The following is a 20,350-nucleotide window of genomic DNA, read 5'->3' on the forward strand; positions in this document are numbered from 1 at the left end:
AACTCATCATGATACCACAATTGGGAACCAATGGTTTTGATGGCTTTTAAGGTTTTTTGCGGTCTGAAGAATCCTCTGATTTGTCTAAGGTTTGGATATGTTAATGGTGAGAAGACGTTTGGTTGCCCAATTCCAAAAGCATACCCAAAATTATCACAGGAATTTAAATCTCATCAGATTTCAAATGTGTAAACAGTTTGTATCAACAAGTGAAAACTGCATCTGATCATTTCTTTATCCCCAAATGACATCCTCAAACAGAAGACCATTTCCAATTATAATAGTATCAAAGCCCAATTATCATTCATTTGTATGTTTTGAAATCTGTTTTTCCATATTGAACGATAAAGCCTCTTTTCTCAATTCAAATTGAATGTAAAATACAAAATATGGCCATGCAAAAGAGAGAAAGCACAGCATTCTGGGTGCCGTCCTCCAGGCTGTAATTATGGTCTTGTTGTAATCCACATGTTTATCCCTCATAGAGATGCCTTTGTTGCAAACATATTCATGTAATAACACTCAGATTTTCCAAAATTTATATTGGTCTTCACCTGAGTCAAGTTATAGAGCTGAAAGGTAGCTCCTTCTTTTCAGAACAAGCCAGCTTGAATTTATATCCAAAAAGCAGTTTAGAATTAATAAATTCAAGGGGAAAATCAATGCTAAATTCTCACTCTTATTTTAGCAGCATTCAATTTTTTTTTTTTAAAGTAGGTCTTCGGTCATTACTGTCAGTATAACCATATCCCCTGAAGCAATTGTCAAAAATCTCAAATGGGCTTTAGGACCAGTTCAATTCTTGTATTCCGGCATATCATTCCAAAAAATTAGATCTAATTAAAAAATTAACTCATCATACACCAGTGAAAACACCCATGCTAGTATTATCTTTTACATATCTTTTCAACAATTATCTTAATGTAACAGGATTTACATGTACAAGATAAATTCTACTAAAACTATACTGTAACTAATAAACAAGTTACTGTTTTGTTTCAGAGAACGCTACGTCTCTTAGGATCCTGACTCCATTCAAAACAGTCTATTGTCTTTATACTCAGCTTGATCTTAGGACCATTAGTGTCCTCATATCCGATGCTCTCTTTGTAGTTATGTATTGTTTTCTAACCAAAGATTCTAATGTGAGAGTGCCATTCATATCCTTTTTCCCATGTGATTGTCATGATAATCTTATGAAGAAAGAAACAGCCTCAGAGAGGTTAAGGGGTGCCAGTGTGGCTGGTGGTCAGGGGCTCTAGCTTCGGAGTCACCCAGTCTGGGTGTGAATCTTGGCTCTTCTGTGTACTTCCTGTGTGACCTTGGGCAAGTGACTTGCCATCTCTCTGCTTTGTTTTTCTCATCTATAAAATGGGGATGGTGATAGTATCTACCTTCAAATGGGATGGTTAAATGAGAGGATTCAATGAGATGTGCATATGAAATCCGCCCCCTGCCCGCCCCTTACCCTCCTTGTCCTTCATCTCCATCACCACCACCATCATCATCATCTTGTTTATGGTGCTAGTAAGGGAAAGAGCGGAGATTCAAATCCAGGTCTTCTGTCTCTGCTTATCTTACTGTTTTGTGAAATTGCTGGGTTCAGCTTGTTCTACCACATTCCCTCCATATGTTTGGAGGTCCTGCTGGGAAACTGCATTCTCGGCCCTCTTTTCTTTATTCAATGATGTCAACCAGCCAGTTGCCCTATGCTTCCTCTGGAGCTTTCATAAAACCCCTACTATGTGTATCCAGGTGCTCAATAGGACTTTTGAATTAGTGAATTAGATTAATTTTGGAAATGGCAGAATTGGAGGCCTTTAGAACATTTTGTTCTTGCCCTGGTACATTGTGGCTAATGTGCCGTATTAAGTCACTAAATTGACTTTTAGAAATCATATGGTCTTGTATCTTTCTTATTAAACACATATCTTCCAATAATAACCATATATTATTATAATCGTCTTCAGTAGACATGTATTAAGCACGTGCTGTGTGCCGAGCACCATATTAGCGCTGGGATATACAATGGCCACAATAGGCATGCTTAACAATATGACATTATTTCCCAGAGTATGATGTGTGTACCCTCAGAGACGATTTCAGGTTCTATACATGGATGAGTATTTTTTAATAGTTACATAATTATCATAATTTATGTCATAATAAATATAATAACCACCAAGTCTATGATGTCAAAGATACTATTGCTTAGGACACACTTAAAATTGGTGGTCCCAGCGTAATCCACCTTAACCGGATTGTACGAATTATAGGTACATGTTTAGTTAATACATGAGAAATGGCAAAAATAGCAAAGGTGGTACCAGATTATTGAAGTCTGAGACACTCTAAAATGAGGCAACATAGATACAAATTTCTCATTGAGAATCACAATTTTCAGCAAGATTATTGTAAAAATACCAATTAGTATTTTGTACTCTTTCCCTTAACCCAGCAAGTCACAGAATTGGGTATTTATATGTAAGAAGTAGCAGTTATGGGGGAAATAGCACTGCAGCTGGGTGTAGGAAACTCGGAGCTTGAGTCCTGGCTTTACCTGCATGAATACTGGAAGAGTCTCTTCTCTTTGGACCTTCCCCATCTTCTGACTCATGGGCTTCCTAATACAACCTCTCCCTGCTTCACGTGAGAATGAGAGGATTGAGAGGATGTGCTTGTGAATCCTTTGCAAATAGTAAAAGCACTGGTACAAACATAAGGAGTTAGTGACACACTTTTCTGTATGTTTATGTCTTTGGGTTATTTGCAGTGATGATTGATGGGAAAGATTAATGTATGTGTTTTCTTAGTTCTTTGTTTACAGTCTGTTGCGTGTATTTTGGTTCATCTCAGGCTGAAGAAAAAAAGGTTTCTGAGAAGACTCTTCAGACCCCACTTTTGCCTTCCCCCGTGGCTGATCACGTTAAGTGTAACATTTTAAAAGCCCAGCTGGAGAATGCTTCCCGAGCGAGCGCCCAGGTGCGTACCATGCATGCAAGCCTTTGATTTCACGTTGCGGGATTTCCTCTGTGCCACGTAGAAGAAAGAGGCATTCTAGGACTGAGACGCTGTGTCAGTCAGGGTGCAGCCAGGAGATAGGAACCACACCTGTTATGTGCACAGAGTTTTTAATATAAAGAGTTATTAACTGGTATAGCTATAACTGGGTAAGTGAAAGGGCCAGCTCTGTACGCTGTGGTGGGTCTGAGGACCACAGGCTGCTGCATCTCCTGTTGACCTCCAGTGTGTGTTCAGCTGGCCTGGCTGGCTGAGTGGGTGTCCTTTTCTTCCCCACCATTCTTTATGGGACTCGCCAGAGGGAAGAGGACAAGGCTTCTATCAAAATCCTATGACATAATTCCTCCCAGGCTCGGTACACTGATGTGAAAGGACAGCTTCTAAACTCTTTTGTCAGCTGTAAGTGCTGTGTGAGCATAGAGCTGCTTATTATTCCTGATCTAAAATGTGAAGTGGGGGATTAAACTGTGGGTTTGGCTTTTCTCACACCATCCTCTTCTCATTCCATCAGGAGCTGGCACGTAGCAGGTGCTCAATATGAGTGTGAATGCAAGCATTGATTTTATTTGAATGATTACGTGTTAATCCCTGCGATGGGGAATGACTCAAGAAAACATTTTTTGTTAAATAAACACCGGAAAATTTTGTTATTGACTGAGTACTTGATGATCTACCTCTTTGATACACCTTCACATCTCTGTAATCCTTTGAATGTAGGAGACTTGGAAACATTTTTGCATGCCAAGATGTCCAGTTTTGACAAACCTTCCTGTTTTCTTTAGCAGGTTGGAAAAGAGGAATCAACGTTTGTAAATATCAATAAGAAATCCAGTCTTCAGGACGCTAACGTAAGGTCTGTTGCTTCTTGTTTGAATGGGGAAACAATAGTACCTTCAGCATTATCCTCAAAACATTACTCATGAGGGCATTTGCTAATAAAATAAAGAGGAAAAAGAAAACAGAGAGAATGTGAGCCTGAAGCAAGAGAAGAGGACTGTCATAAACAACTTCCTTTATGCCTCAGAAATGCCACTTATTCTGTTTTAATATTTCTACCTGATGTACCAAAAAAGAAATCACTTTTGAGATGCTTCTCAGGCATGTAGATCTGACCTTGTCATTCCCCTGCTTAAAGTCACGGTGGAGTCCGGACTCCTTAACAGAGCATCGGGTGACCTTTATGACCTGGCTTCTGCTCCCTGTCCCAGCTCAGTTCATCCCTCTTCCCGAGGTCCATTCACACGCTCCTTATCTGAGCTCCTTGAAGTACTAGAACCACAAATGTTCTTTAAAGCCTCCAGGCTACCACCAACCCAAACCCAGAGGAAAACCTCCCTTTCCTGATCTCATAGAAAGCAGACACTCTTCCCCTCCCAGCCCAAGTGAGTAACAACCTGTAGATCATGGCAGCCCCACTGACACCTTGGCAGCCTGCTAACATTGGTGGGGGTCTCCCTAGGATAGAGTTTCCTAAAATGGGTCCAAGGAGCACTGCAACCATATTTTGTTAAAACCAAAGACTCAGGTCCTACTCCAGACCCTTCAGATCCTTTGGTGGAAGACGGGGTGGGTGTTGTTGGGGGGGGGGAGGGGGGGGGAGGGGAGCGTGGTTGTGGTAGGGGAGGCCAGGAATAAGAATTTCAAAAACACCCAAGGTGACATAGGAACCACTACCCTGGGGAATACTTGATGCTAAAAATAAAGACTAATATTTCTCTATGTCATCTCATGATGCCTGGCCCATGTTCTTGGTATAAATTTGTCTTCCTCCAGAGACCCATACCCAGCTGCCTCTTGGACTTTTCAAAACCTTAATTCATCTCTTCCCACCCTACCCTACTGTCCCTTCACCAGTTTTCCTATCTTGGTCAGTAGCATCGTTACCTACCTGTGATCCAGACCTGAGGCCGGGGAGTCCTTGACCGTTACCTACCTCATGCCCTCATCTAATTAGTCCCCAAGTCCTGCCAATTTGACTTTCATATTATCACCCACATCCATCCTCTCCTCTTCAGGACCCTCTTCCCGGCCTACCCCCGGGCCTCACCATTTCTCATCCTGGATAACCACTACTGCAGTCTTCTAAGATGCTCCCGACTGGCCTGCTCTCACCAGCATCCTTTGATGCTCTAAGGGCCTTTCTAAAATGCAAGTCTGACCTTGCCACTCCCTTGCCTAAAACCTTCAGTGACTGCCTTTGCCTTCGGCGTAAACAGCTCATCCTGAGGTGCCTCAGGCCCTGGCCCCTGCTTTCCACTCTAGTCACAATCCCCTGCTCTTCCAATGGGACCTTACCCATCAGCAGTTCCGGGTCTCCACTCTGTCTCCCACCTTGGAAGTCTTACCTCCATCTGGTTGAGCGTAAATCCCTCCTTGAAGCTTTCCGTACACCAACCATTTCACCCAAGCAAAGTTATGTGCTCCCCTATGTGTTCTTCCGGGGACCACGTTCCGTTGACTCTGGGGTCCCAACTTGAGGAAATCATGAACCTAAAGTATGTTGACTCCAATTTCGTATTTGCTCATTCACATGTTTCTTTAACAAACATTTCCTGGGCACTGGCCACCTACCTATCGCCATATTAGGCATTGAATAGAAGGGAAGATGGAGGTCCAGAAGTGTTAACTGACTTGCTAGAGGTCCCTTGCTGAGAACCTCAATTTGTTTTGATGCCTGTTGGTCCCTGAAAGTAATTTCTGGTGTTTTAAGTGAAATCAGTCACGTACAAAAATGTGTAAAAGCTTTACCTTAAAATCACTGGTTTTGAGTAAGCCCATTGGTTATCTGGCATATTTTCTTGAGGAAATATAAAAATGAAACTTAATTTTTAACATTTTCACCTAGACATAGAATTAAAATGTTTCAGAGTAAGTCTTAAAGGTCTTCTGATTATGCATTTTCACATGAAACACTCTAATCGTTATTTATCTCTCTTTTTAAAAAATATATTCTGTGCTACGTTTAAAATAACATAGCTACCAGATTACTTGGAGTAAAAACGGGTTATCCACAGGTTTCTCTTTACTCATTTTACTGGCAAAACCTGGTTATGAACCAAAACCTAAAATTAGGAGTGGGTGTTTTTGGCAGGGAAATTTTATGTGGTACCCCAATTATGTTCAGTTCCTGCTTGCTGTATTTTCTTCCCTATGATTTTTTTGGTTTTGGCTTTTCTGTGGTATTTTAAAATAATTTTATGTAATAAGTAAAGAGGAGGAAAAAAAAAGGATATCTTGACTGTCAATGTTATTAAGGTATAAATTAACTGAGAAAGCAGTCCCTATAGCCAAAATCAGACCATAAACCTTTTTATTGGTGGTGTTCTGCTTTTCTGGTGTGTCTCTAGAAGTCCTATTCCTATACGTGTGGAAACTACCCAACCAGCTGCGGAAAAGCCGGAAATCAAGCCTCCCCGAGTGCGGAAGTTAACGAGACAATACAGCTTGTGAGTTCTGTGCTGCAGGTTTTTCAATTATAACAACAAAGGTGATGCTAAATGTCCAGTTGTAAATGCTTCTTAACCCTTCACACCATTCCCAAAGAGCTATCCCAAAAATAGAGTCTGTTTCCAATTTAAGTCATAGTGGGACTGGATCTTTCTCCCCGAAAACATGACATGATTGGCATATGTATTCATCATTGATTGCTGTGTAACAAATTACTCCAAGATTTAGTGGCTTAAAACAATCCACATTTATTACCTCACAGTTTCTGTGGGTTGGGAATCCAGGCATGGCTTAGCTGGCTCTTCTGGGTTAGAGTGTCTCTTAAGGCTGCCTTCAAGGTGTTGGCAAGGGCTGCAGTCTCATCTGAAGTCTCATTCATGCCGTGTGGGACAGGATTCAGTTCCTTGAGGGCTGCTGGACTGAGGACATCATTCGTTGCTGACTGTTGGCTGGAGGTTGCCCTTAGTTCCTAGTCATGTGGACCTCTGCCGCTTTCTCCATAGGAGAAAACACACAAGAAGAGCCAGAGAGAGCGCTAAGAAGGTGCCATCACAGTCTTCTATAACCTCATCTCGGAAATGACATCCCATCACTTTTGCCCTATTCTGTTCATTTGAAGCAAGTCCCTAGATCCAGCCCACACTCAAGGAGACAGGCTTCTTCAGGGGCACAAGTAGCAGAAGGGGATCGGGGGAGCCATATCGGATACTGCCTCCATGGTGCTGTAGTGGAACAGTAGCATTTTCTGTCCACAGAGCCAAAGCTGATCCCTGAGCTATAGGAAGGAAGAGCCATAGTCCTGTAGGAAGAGCCATAGTCCAAAGTGTCCCAGAACCGCCAGGACCTGCCCAGTTCTGTGCAGCTTAACAAAAGTTGTTTTGGCTACCATGTGCACAGGGATATTCTAGGCACTGTGGGGGAAGAACAAAGTGACTTTGACAATTCCCATGCAAGGACTCATAATTTATTAGAGGGAGAGACAGATTTCCCTCTAATAAATTTTAATTATAATCCAAAGAAGACAGGCAAATGCTACAGTAAGGGTGGTGGTATATTAGCATAATCACAATGGTAGTTAGAATTTCTTGACCTTGGCTGTGGCCCAGGTATCGTGCCTGGATGTATAATTGGTCAGAGAGCTGCAGGGGGATCTTTGGGTGCAGTGGAAAGCGTGGGGCTCTGGAGTTAGAAAGGCTTCTAGTTTACTGTTACAAGCTCTTGGGAAAATTACTCTTTGAACGTCTCCTTCGTCTGTAAAATGGGTAAGGATTTTGTGAGGGTAAACATGAGATAGTGTGGGTAAAGCCCTAGCTTTCAGCCTAGCCCTGGCTGAAAGATGAGTTAGTTCCCCTTCCTTTTTCTTATGGACCTGAAGCCTCTGAAGAGGTCAAGTTTAGGAGGTACTGAGAGTACAGAGTATAGGACAAGGAGTGTAACTCCAGATGCAGTTCTCAAACAGCCAGCTCAGGCCTGCCACTTGCACCTTGTGAAAAGGAGAAGAAAGGGGAGTGCAGTTTCAGGGCAGACACATCCCACCTCATTAGCGTTAATAGAAGTTTCTTGACAGTATAGCAGCTGTATTTCCTAGGGAAGCCAAAACGAGTAAGATTCAAATAATTAGCAGTCCTAATGATCTCTGGGGGACAAATTAAACCATGAAAAATCTGCTCCCCTGAGGATAAAGCTGGCAGGATTAACCTTTCACATTTCAGAACTCAAAATGTTATTATCACCCATTCGGGATATGTAATCACTTTGGAAGCAATGACTAACACATGACCTGGAAGGAAAGAAAATTTAGCTAACTCACCAAATTGCCTCTTTTAAGGAAGCCATTGTCAAACCTCTAACTTCATGTGTATTTCTTAAGATACCCCAAAGTATTCTGCTTTGAAAATCAAAGAATGGCAGCATTTTTCCCATTAGTAGTAAATAGCAAAATCGATGGATAAGATTTTCCCAGTTTTAAGTTTTCATCCCATAAATAGTAATGGTACTGTTGACACTCGTTACCACTTCTTTACTCATCTCTTCCACTCACAGAGATTGATAAAGTTAATAAACACTTGGTTGGGGATACAGATTGGAAAACCTCAGATGTCCCATTTCCTAAAAAATAATTCTGCATCATTAGTTTTGAGATGCAGGGATGTGTGTGCCCTTTTTAGCTGTTACAGTATTCCTAGTTCCTAGGCCAGAATTATGTGTGCTTGTTTGGGTTTTAGGGTACTCCATCAAAGCATCATGATATTCACGTGCTCTGAAAAAGTTTTCAAACTGCTGCTTTTTAGGATATAAACAAAAATCTCAGCTGTGTTCTTTTCTTGAAATACGGCATAGGGGGGAAAGGTGTGGCTGCTGTGTGCAGAGTGAAAGGAGAAGCAAACTCTGCAAACAGTTGAAGGCAGGTCAAAGCATCATCTTTATATTGATGTCAGCTGGTATGTTTAGAAAATGATGAGCTGCTTAATTTTTACCCAGATATATAACTTAACTATGTATTTAAACATAGTGTAAAAATCTAAAGGTATTCAGGCAAGACAGAAAAGTCCAAAGAGAAAAGTAACTAATTCCCTAGAATCACACCGTCAAAAATAACCAATGTTCACATTTATGACTATTACTCTAGACATTTTTCTATGCATATATTGTTAAAATAGAAATCATTTCAAAGAAAAGACTCATACTACTACATAAAATTTTACTTATTAAAATGTTTCATGAATCTACCTTAGACACCAGGTGTTCATCATAAATCACATTGATAGCATAAGCTATCTGGCACAGCTCAAGGTCTTAGGTGTGCAAAGACACACTTATCCAGCAGGATATTCCAAGGGTCCAGAGGTTCTCTCAGGAGCTTGTCAGTGGCCAATGGTTCCTTTGGAATGTACAGGGTTTGAGCATCTGGGGCCTGCTGAGTTAGCCCTTTCCTGTGCAGGCAGCAATCTGGCTGGCAGCAGGGGAGAGGGAACTTGTCTATTTCTATAAATTTGAGAAAATACTGTCCATGCTAAGGGTGGGGGATTGATGGTGCTGCTCTGTGCTGGGATGATCAGATCAGAAGAGCTTCCAGCCTTGACGTACCTTGTGGGAAGTCAGGCCTTCCCAACAAAGCCAAGTCCTGGAGATAAGCCCCAGCTGCCGTGAGGGAGACTTCTCCCACATGGTGACTTCCTGTCTAGTGTCCTTTCCATCCTGGCTCATCCCACTCGATCAGAGAGGGTCGAAGACCAGAGCTGCTTGGCCCCAGAACAATTGTGTGCAACTCCTTCTCTATAATCAGTTTATCACACCGAAGAGACAGTTGCTGTTAGGCCACGAAAGGAGTCATTACACCCTTCGCTCAGAACAGGAGGTTCCTACAAGTCTTATGCTTACCCTCCTAAGGGAGGCTCCTCAGAATAACATCCCTTGGTTTGGTGGTTCCTCAAAACATTAAACATAGAACTACCATACAACTCAGCAATTCCACTCCTATGTGGAATTTCAGTTCAAAAGAGTTGAAAGCAGAGACTCAAACAAATGTTTGAACACCAGTGTTCATAACGGCACTATTCACAATAGCTAAAAGGTGGAAACAACCCAATTGTCCATCAACAGATGAAGGGATAAACAAAATACAGTCTGTCCATACAATGGAATGTTACTCAGCCATAAAAAGGAATGACATTTTGACTTATGTGATGACATGGATGGACCTTGAAAACATTATGTTCAAACAAGCCTGATACAGAAGAACATTTGCTGTATGATTCCACTTATACGAGGTACCTAGAGTAGTCAAATTCATCCGGACAGAAAGCATCGTAGGGGAGGGGTGTGGAATTTCCCCTTTACCCTTTTTGAGTTCTTGTGGCTGGACTAATAATAAACTGAAAAGGTTAAAAAGAAAGAAATTTTAATTCATGCACATGGAGGTCTCATAGAAATGGAACCTAAGAAGTGCCCAAAGCAGGCAGCTTTTCTACTTTTTAGACAAAGAAACAATAAAGTTGTGAGGATTTGACAGGACAAAGAAACTTAGTTTTTGGGTGCTCATTTAGTGAAGAATCTAGACAGAGTTTGGGCTTGGGGTAGTAACTTAAAGAAGTAACAGGGTTTGTTTATACAGGCCTCTAGGCCCAAATCCCCGACTCTGATGATAAAGGGGTCCTTCTATCTTCAGGTGCAGGGAGTACACCTTTCACACGAGAGATTTATTTCCTGCTTTCAGGGAGACAGAAAGGAGGGTCAGAGTGTTGGCCATTTCTTAAGTAACTTTAATTCAAAATAATCAATATGACAGACCTTTACACCACGTAACAAGCAGAAAGGAGAAAGTCTGTCAGAAATTAAGGAATAACTGGGACTTCCCTGGTGGCACAGCGGTTAAGAATCTGCCTGCCAATTCAGGGGACACAGGTTCGAGCCCTGGTCCAGGAAGATCCCACATGCCGTGGAGCAGCTAAGCCCGTGGGCTACGACTACTGAGCCTGCGCTCTAGAGCCCATGAGCCACAACTACCGAGCCCACATGCCACAGCTCCTGAAGCCCGCACGCCTAGAGCCCATGCTCTGCAACAAGAGAAGCCACTGCACTGAGAAGCCCGTGCACCGCAACAAAGAGTAGTCCCTGCTCACCGCAACTAGAGAAAGCCTGCGTGCAGCAAAGACCCAACACAGCCAAAAATACATAAATAAAATAAATAAATTTATTTTAAAAAAAAGAAATTAAGGAATAACTTTTTACAACATTTTAGGTTACAATTTAACATCATGAAGAGGAGAAGAAAACTTGAGGCCCTAAACAAAGTTTCAATATTCTCTTGGAGACCAGTACAAACTATATTGATAAATATTTATTTCTAATTTAAATGCCAAAAGTAATTACTTTTTCTTACTACCACAGGAAAAAATTACCCTAAGTTGTTTTAAAAATGCAAATTTTCATAACTAGGATATTACATCTCATAGTTAATACATATGTTGCTTAATAGTAAAACTATCTCTTACTGGATTAATTAAAAAATCCTGGGCCCTCGGGCCGTCCCCCAGCCCTGGAAGACACTGGCTGCCCCAAGGGGGCAGCTTGGCTGCTGGCGGTGTGGCAGATTAGGGAGGGAACGAGGAGAAAAGCAAACGGCCGTCTCTTCCCCGCTCCAGAGCGTGCTTGCGTTCCTGCTGGGGCTTTCGAGAATCTCGAGGCAATCTTGCAAGCCGTATTTGAATTGGCCAAAGACAACTTCAGACCTGTATAATGTAACAGAAAAGGTCAGAAAACATTAGGCAGTAGAAGTGTGAGCATATTAAGTAAGATGAACGTCTCGGGAAGCAGTTGCGGAGGCCCCAGTTCTGCAGATGTATCTAATGACTTTAAGGATCTTTGGACAAAACTAAAGGAGTATCATGATAAAGAAGTACAAGGTCTACAAGTAAAAGTAACCAAACTGAAAAAGGAACGAAGTTTAGTTGCACAGAGACTAGAAGAATTCTTCACCAAAAATCAACAGCTGAGAGAGCCACGGAAAGTCCTTCATGACACCATTAAAGTTTTAGAAGATCGATTCAGAGCAGGATTATGTGATCGCTGTGCGGTAACTGAAGAACATATGCGGAAGAAACAGCAAGAGTTTGAAAATATTCGACAGCAGAATCTTAAACTTATCACAGAGCTTATGAATGAAAAGAATGCAGGAAGAAAATAAAAATCTTTCTGAACAGCTGCAGCAGAAAATTGAGCATGATCAACCATGTCAAGCACCTGGTCTTGAATCTGAGGAAGATGTTTTTCCAGATTCACCAATAACAACCGTTTCATTTTCTGGCGCTAACCGACTACGAAGGAAGGAGAACCTCCACGTCCGACACGTAGAACCAACACATACTAAACTGGAGCACTCTGGGTGTGCACGTGAATGGAGAAAAGTACCACAGTCTTCAACTCATTCACAACATAAACATAATGAACATGAAATTCTAGTGGCTGACACGTGATCAGAGTCAAGCTCCAGTGGCCAACACACATGGAAAAAGCAGTTATCCTCCTGATGATTTAGCTGCAGTTGTTGCTGAAACACTTGGACTTAGTGTTCAAGATGAGTCTGAATCTCGAGGTCCTATGAGCCTTCTTGGTGATGAGCTCTACCACTGTCTGGAAGGAGATCACAAAAAACCTTTTGAGGAATCTAGAAGAAATAGTGAAGATAGTTTAAGATTTTTAGATTCGAATTCAAAGACTCCTCCTCAAGAAGAATTGACTACTTGGGTATCATCTCCTGTATTTGGCGCTACCCCTAATGTGAAAAGTAATTTAGGTTTGAATACAAGTTTGTCCCCTTCTCTTTTAGAGACTGGGAAAAACACCATCTGTAAACAACGCCTTTCAGCAACACTTCTAATTCTAGACCAGAGAAACCTAGATCAAAATCTGAAGATGGTGCCCTTTTCACACATCATAATATCGGGGCTGAAGTGAAGAAGATCACTAACCAGTCATCTTCTAATAAGCAGGTGCTTATAAATAAAAATACAAGTGAACAGGATAGTATTGATCACATTAAAGATACTGTTACTGTTAAAGATACTGTTACTGATAAACATGAAATCACTGGGAGGCCGAATCAAAAGGAAGAAAATCAAGGAAGAAAGTGAAGATGAAGTAAGCTGCCCCCAAGCCTCCTTTGATAAAGAAAATGCTTTTCCTTTTCCACCAGATAGTCATTCTTACATGAATGGAGACTATGTGATGGATAAACCTCTGGATCTGTCTGATCGATTTTCACCTATTCAGCGTCAAGAGAAAAGCCAAGGAAGTGAGAACTCTAAAGTCGGGTTTAGGCAAGTGACTCTCTATGAGGTTTTGAAGCCTGTTCCAAAGGGCTCTTCCTCAAGCCGTAAGGCCTTGAGTGGGAGCTGTGGGTTAACCAAAGATTCCCCAGAAGAGCCCAGCAGTTTACAGGAGTCCCTCCTCCAGTCCTTGAGTAAATCTCCAGATAATAAAACACTGTTACAAATAAAGGAAGAAAATTCTATCTTTAAAATTCCTCTACATCCACGTGAAAGTTTGGAGACAGAGAATCTTTTTGATGACACGAAGGGTGCTGGTTCTCGTGAGCCTCTAAAAATAAAAACCAGGTCAGTCCATGGAGCATGTGAACTTGCATCAGTTCTTCAGTTAAATCCATGTAGAATTGCTAAAACAAAGTCTCTACAAAACAACCAAGATGTATCCTTTGAAAACATCCAGGGGAGTATAGATCCAGGAGCAGACCTTTCTCAGTATAAAATGGATATCACTGTAGTAGATACAAAGGATGGCAGTCAGTCAAGATTAGCAGGAGGAGAGACAGTGGACATGGACTGTACATTGGTTAGTGAAAGTATGCTTTTAAAAATGAAGAATCAAGGGCTTCCCTGGTGGCGCAGTGGTTGGGAGTCAGCCTGCCGATGCAGGAGATGCGGGTTCGTGCCCCGGTCCGGGAAGATCCCACATGCCGCGGAGCGGCTGGGCCCGTGAGCCATGGCTGCTGAGCCTGCGCGTCCGGAGCCTGTGCTCTGCAGCGGGAGAGGCCACAACAGTGACAGGCCCGTGTGCCACAAAAAAAAAAAAAAAAAAAAAGAAGAATCAAGAGCAGAAGGGAGAAAAAAGTCCAAATGGAGAAAGAAAAATGAATGATAGCTTGGAAGATATGTTTGATCGGACTACACATGAAGAATATGAATCCTGTTTGGTGGATAGCTTCCCCCAACTAGCAGATGAAGAGTTGTCAACTGCTACAAAGAAACCAAACTCTCCTGGTGATAAACAAGATAAAGTCAAACAGAAAGCATTTGTGGAGCCATATTTTAAAGATGATGAAAGGGAGACTAGCTTACAAAATTTTCCTCATATTGAGGTGGTCCGGAAAAAAGAAGAAAGAAGAAAATTGCTTGGACACACGTGTAAGTAATGTGAAATTTTTTATGCAGATTTTCCAGCAGAAGAAAGAGAAAAGAAGTTGGTTTCCTGCTCAAGCCACCGATTTCGCTACATTCCACCCAACACACCAGAGAATTTCTGGGAAGTTGGTTTTCCTTCCACTCAGACTTGTATGGAAAGAGGTTACATTGAAGAAGATCTTGATCCTTCTCCTCGTCCAAAAAGACGGCAGCCTTACCATGCAATATTTTCTCTGAAAGGCAAAGAGCAGAAGACATAAATGTTGAAGCAAAAACAGGAGAGATGACAATATTCTTTTTATTTATAGTTAAGGTTGGTATTAAACATTGATTTTTTTGATCTTCTGAAAACTGATTTATAAATCATTTTTCTATTGAAAATGTTTTTAAATGGCATTTACCCATCACACGGACGACTATTTAAAAATGGATAAGTTTATGTCGTATTTTCTTGCTTTTGCACCTTTAAAATAACAAGGTGCTTTCATTTTGCACTCTGAGTTAAAAGTTGTTTATTACTTTATTTGGTGATACCTAATTACAATTTTGAAAATACGAAAAAATAGAATCCTGCAGATGTTTCCAGGAATAAACTTTCGATGATGATGGTAATTCAATCTTTCCTTCAGGGTCTTCAAAAAAATGCTATATAAAAAACATATTAAGCTTTTTCTCCATGTAATTTTATTAAAATAAAAACAACTCTATCCTAATAAAAAAGAATCAATATGCCATTGTGGCATATTTGGGGGTGGCCCACCTTGAGCCTCAACAGCAGAGCAAATGTTACCAGGGTCCGCGGAGAGGGGGCCACGAGGAGCTGTCGTTCAGTGAGTGCAGAGTTGCTGTTGGGATGATAAAAAAAGTTTGGCGTATAGATAAAGTCCTTGTTATACAACATTGTGAATGTGTTTGAGCCCCTGGATTGTAAACTGACAAATGGATAAAATGATAAATATTACGTTATACATATTTTCTCATAATAAAACATTGTTTTAATCCCCGGGCAAGTGACAGAAAATCCAGCCCAGACTTGCTTTAGCTGAAGGTCAATATATCGGCCCCTGTAAGCTGGACATCTGGTAGACATCTGTTTGGGAAGCCCCCAATCCCCACCCTAGCTGTCCCAGCCCTCCCCACCTCCCTCCACTCCCCTCAGCCTGTTTATTATTGTAATGAGCAGAGCTTCATGTGCTTCTAGTAACCGCAGTGATGAAGACGACCTCCCTCCAGACCTGGCCGAGGCAGCGGGAGCGACCACAACTCCAGCCATGGCCACCACCATGGCCACCACCACACAAGTCTCAGTGCCGCTGGCATCCCCCAAGGTCCACAAACTGAGCTCGCCTCAGAATTCAGAAGGCAAGGGCCAGCTGTCCCCAGGGGCCAAGGTACGGCGGAAAAGCCCTGAGGAGTAGCTATACTTGCCGAGAACTCTGCATAAATTGTGTGTGGCATCTGTATGCATTTAAACTTTGCATCATCAAGTCTGTGCACTTGTAAAGCTACAGTAATAACCACCAAAGCATGTGTTTTATATAACCTGTCCCTGAAAGATAACCACGTATGAGAGACAAATGGTATAATATAAAAGCATGTACTTTGTACTTGAAGGGAAATTTAAGAGATTTTTGAGGGCAATTTTAGGTTTAGAATATCATCCCTGCAAAAGCTGTTACTCTACTGTGAAGACAGAAAGCAAGAAATGGGTTTTTATCCCCCATAATGGAAAATTTGGAGGAGTAAAAACATAGAGGTATCCCTATCCCATTCCTTTTATGGGATAGCCTGTGTTAACGGTTTGAAAGCGGGAAATATTATTCTATTTGTCACTCTGAAATTTCAGGAAGTTGCCAGTGATGTGAATGGGCTGTGACTAAGGCACAAGACATTTCTCTTGGTTTCCTTTGAGTGACGCTTAGCTGTGGTCACTCTTCAGCAATTGGTCCAAAGGCGGTCACATGTCTTGCTCTCCAAGCAGATGCTGAGTCAAAGGTTGCTTGGTCTGTGGACCCCGCTGAGGAACACTGTGTGCATGAGGTGGGGCCCCTAATGCAAGATGGGAACCTTAGAGTCTTGGGGGCCAAGACTTGGGGCCCAACTGCTCCTTTCAAACACCTATGGCTGCTTGAAACAAGTAGTCACTCCGCAGCCCTTGTTTCTCCGAGCCTCAGTTTCCTCTTCCCAAAAAAGAGAATAAGATCTGCTACGATGCCCAGCTCATGGGTCCAGCAGAGATTAAAGTGCTTGTGCAAACAGGATGCCCGAGGCTTCTGTAGTCCAGGGATCATGATTCCTGGTAACATCTAAGTAACGATAGTCCGGGCCGCATCGTGTATGACTGAGGCCAGTCTTTCACAGGGTCCCTTCCCGGGGTTTCTGGGAAAACCTCTGTGTGTCCAACAGGATCCGGCTGGATCCCTCAGCCAGTGACTGGCCCAGACTGAGGCTCCCCACTTTTCTGTAGATCACCTCCTGGGAACTGGAGTTGGGTTCCCCTCCACTGTGCTGAGTCCCTAGCACTGCTTTGTCCCAAGTGTGGACACAGGCTCCTTTGTATATCCCAGGCCATGGTTAAAACCACGCAAAAACATTTACAAAACAGAAGGGAATTCAGTGGAGATGCAGGCAACATCGTACCAGAAGCCACAAGGCTCCCTCTTCTGGCCATCTCTCTCCTTAGGGCCCTGCTTGCACCAAGTAAATGTGACTTATTTTTTCCCATAGAGGGTTTCAAGGCCCTCCATGCTGCTGAGATACCCCCAAGGCAAGGCGAAAAAGAAATTTTCCCAAAAAATGAACGTGATTTTCAGAGGTACCATCTGAAAATCACTCTCCTACCATAAAGCTCTTCCCCGTTATTGTGCAGATGAGTTCAGCTCCTTGAGGTCTTGATCCAGGTTGAGGTCTTTACTCTCTGTTTATATATTCAAAGCACTCTTTGAAGTGTTTTCCCCCCAAAGGCCAGTCAAAGAGCAGTCAAAGCATTTAAGAAAAATTGTTTGCAGCTTCAAAAAAGACAGTTCTCCACCCTATACCCTACTTCTACCCATTAAGATTTCAGAAAAACTCAGGGTTTGGTGTCAACATTTTGTACACTACTGAGTTAAGAGAACTCTGGTGGGGGTTGGCATGATAATGAGTTCAGTGTTAGAAAAGGGGAAGAGGAGAGAGGTCAGGACCGTCTGTATCTTCTGTTGAAATTCCACTGTCAGTCCAGAGCCGGCGCTAACTGGGATATTTTTGTCTGCCTTTGTAGAGCCCCTCTGACCGAGGAGGTGCCTTTACCTTGGAGCCGGGTGATCTGCTGATGGATTTCACAGAAGCCACTCCTCTGGTAAACTTCCCATTTTGCTAAAACCAGAAAAGCCACAGACCATAGAAACACCTTGGCAGTGGGACGGATGGACAGAGGTGGGCATTGCTGCTGGGAAGGCTCTTCCTCTTGTCCTGCGCACAGCCTGGAGGCTCAGGGATCAGCTTTCTTCCAGGGTTCAGGCATCACGGGTCCTTCCACCGCACAGAGCCCCCGAGGGAGGGCTGTGCTCCCTGTCCTCTGAGGGTGGCTGCAGGGGCCCCACCCTGCCTGTCTGCTGCTCCTCCGTGCTTCAGTCTCGGCTTCTTGGCTTCCTGGGCTGCATGCCCACCATGCATGCCCGCCCTGGGACATCTCTTGCTGTCTCTTGCAACAGCATGCTCCAGCCTAGAGTACCAGCTCAAGGCCTCACCTAGGTTTCTAGGCCCCTCGTGCCTCCCTACCATCCTCCATCCTCTGCATAGAGGTCTCTCCTTCAGGATGGGATGCCTGCAGGTGGGAAGCCCTTTCAGGGAAGGGAGCACTGAGCCAGGAGTCATGCAGGCCAGACCTGGCTCCACTCTCCGCGCTTCACCTTAAGAGCCTTGTCATTGGGTAGTTGCTGCCCCATCTTCTGTCAAATGAGGATGTCGTTGTTTGCCCTGTCTGCCTAAGAGTATTGTAAGGATCACATGAGAGAGAGAGCCCCACATATAAAGCACCATAAATGTGTATAAGATATTATAAACGTGATTAGATGACACAGGCAAAATTGGATGTATCTTAGGTTGGGCTCAGCCTAATACCCAAGTATACTGGAGCATAAATCATGGTGCACGAATGTGGCATGTGAGTCAAAACGTGAGCCAAGTCAAAAACTGTCTCCTGAGAACTTACTCTGCGCCTGGCTGCGTACGAGGCTCTGGGAATGGATAGGGCAGCTAGAGGCTGGAGGGGGCTCAGGTTGGTAAAGGGTCAGGATCAACAGGAGAGACGTGTGGAAGATGCTTGGGGAGAAGCCAGAAGTGGGAGTCATTCAGGACTGGCTCCCTGGACAAGGGTGTGGTGGATGGGAAGGATTTCTGGAAGGCTTTCAAGAGGGGACAAATGAGGCAAAATGCTGTCCAGGCTTTAGGAATGATCACTGCTCCTGCCTCAGCTAGCACAAGGAAATCATCTGTGATTTATGCAACTATACCTCTCTTCTGGAGAGCTGGTACAGTCTGAGAGCTTCGAGTCAGTGCCTTCAGATAAACTGATTGAGAACTGACAGTGGGCAACACCCAGCTCGGGGACCTGCAGAGTTACTTCCTTCCCATGCTCAAGTAAATGGAGCTGGTTATTCATGGCCTTTTTGTTAGACAGATTGCCAAGATAGGGTAACCCAGAAACACCTCATCGCCCCTTTGCCCAGATTGGGAAACTGAGTCCCAGAGTGGGGTAATCACCCAGGGACCAAGCTGGAGCTGGAGCCCAGATGTTCTGGCTCTTTCTCTGGTGCCCTTTGCATCTAATTGAACTAAATCTGGACTCCTCTTTAGGGAACTTGCCATTTTAGAGAAGAGCAATGCCTGGAAGAAGGGCTGTGTTTCAAACACTCTAAGAGAGTCTGTGTAAACTGCTACTGCTGTGGGACCCTGTGCCTAACCCTGTCTGGGGGCACTAGGAAAAAGAAGGCTTCATGTTGCTAGGGTTTTAAGGTATGAGTAGGAGTTTGCCAGATGGAGGAAGTGGACCAAAGCATTCTACGCAGAAGGTACAGCATGAGCAAAATATGATTATTTATTATTATTTAAAAGGTCTGCTGGATCTGAAAACTAGGGTTAGTTTACAAAAAAATACATCATGGCTTTGACAGGAGTGATGGGATTCCCTTAAAAACCATTGTGTTGCAGATCCAGCTTGTGGATTTAACTGCCTCACCTTTTCTGTGTTTGGCATAACAGACTGAGATTAGAAAGGAAGCAGCATCTGGCAGGGACCCAGAGGTCCCCTGATCTCAGGTGCCAATGCCTACCAAGTTACTGTCCAGTCTCTGCTTGCACACCTCCAACAGCAGGGAGCTTATTCCGTGTCCCCAGGACACTTTGCTTGTGTCTCTGGGCAGCTCTGACCGAGCTCTGAAACAGGGTCCAGGTGCTGCACTGCCCAGCCACGGGACAGCTGAGGTGTTTGTACAAGACACAGCTGCCCACTTCACAGCTGAAGTTTGCAGTGAATACCTTTTTTCAAGATGAAGCATCCTTCTTCTTATTTGTGCAGATTTGAGGCACAAGTGCATGTTCACAGAGCACATGCACACAGAAGGTATGCTGGAGGGCTAGTATTTCGGGCTTTCCTTGGCATCATTGGCTTTGACCTTACTTCACTCCAGAGACCTATCTCCATGAATGCCGAAGCGTCCTAGAGGGGAAGAGGGACTCCAGCAGCCTGCTTCTCCCTTTGTCTGGTCCTCTTACCTCCATCTCCTCCATTTGTTCTTCCCAGCATCAAAGAAATGCGAGCTGCAGCCCTTTCTGCCCTTGATGTTAGGGTGATGCGGGGCGTGGCATCTGTGTCTCTAAAGACAACCAAGGAAGGCTAGACTTAGGGTCTGGGGCTGGAAGAAAGTCTTAAAGCTGTGTCCCTGCCCTGGTGCCTCAGGCCAGAGCTAGAAGGACAGGGAGCT

The 20,350-nt window shown here is 43.4% G+C and overlaps 2 protein-coding genes across 4 annotated transcripts in view; both read left to right on the forward strand.

Moving 5' to 3' along the window:
* Nucleotides 1–20,350, forward strand: part of EPB41L4B (erythrocyte membrane protein band 4.1 like 4B) — a 144,198-nt gene that overhangs the window by 106,659 nt on the left and 17,189 nt on the right. For 2 of the 3 annotated variants that reach the window (XM_067743708.1, XM_067743710.1), the window contains exons 18-22: nucleotides 2,857–2,982; nucleotides 3,807–3,874; nucleotides 6,369–6,467; nucleotides 15,589–15,778; nucleotides 17,647–17,724. In XM_067743708.1, the coding sequence (XP_067599809.1) occupies nucleotides 2,857–2,982; nucleotides 3,807–3,874; nucleotides 6,369–6,467; nucleotides 15,589–15,778; nucleotides 17,647–17,724 (561 nt within the window). The remainder of the gene's footprint in view (nucleotides 1–2,856; nucleotides 2,983–3,806; nucleotides 3,875–6,368; nucleotides 6,468–15,588; nucleotides 15,779–17,646; nucleotides 17,725–20,350) is intronic. The other variant, XM_067743709.1, reaches the window with a different exon arrangement.
* LOC137228259 (DNA endonuclease RBBP8-like) lies at nucleotides 11,765–14,647 on the forward strand. The gene is given in 6 exon segments (XM_067745427.1): nucleotides 11,765–12,138; nucleotides 12,140–12,439; nucleotides 12,441–12,808; nucleotides 12,811–13,048; nucleotides 13,050–13,936; nucleotides 14,418–14,647. Coding segments are annotated over 6 exon segments (2,397 nt in total).

Source organism: Pseudorca crassidens, chromosome 7 (genome assembly GCF_039906515.1).
Source record: "Pseudorca crassidens isolate mPseCra1 chromosome 7, mPseCra1.hap1, whole genome shotgun sequence".
NCBI classification, from domain to species: Eukaryota; Metazoa; Chordata; class Mammalia; order Artiodactyla; family Delphinidae; genus Pseudorca; species Pseudorca crassidens.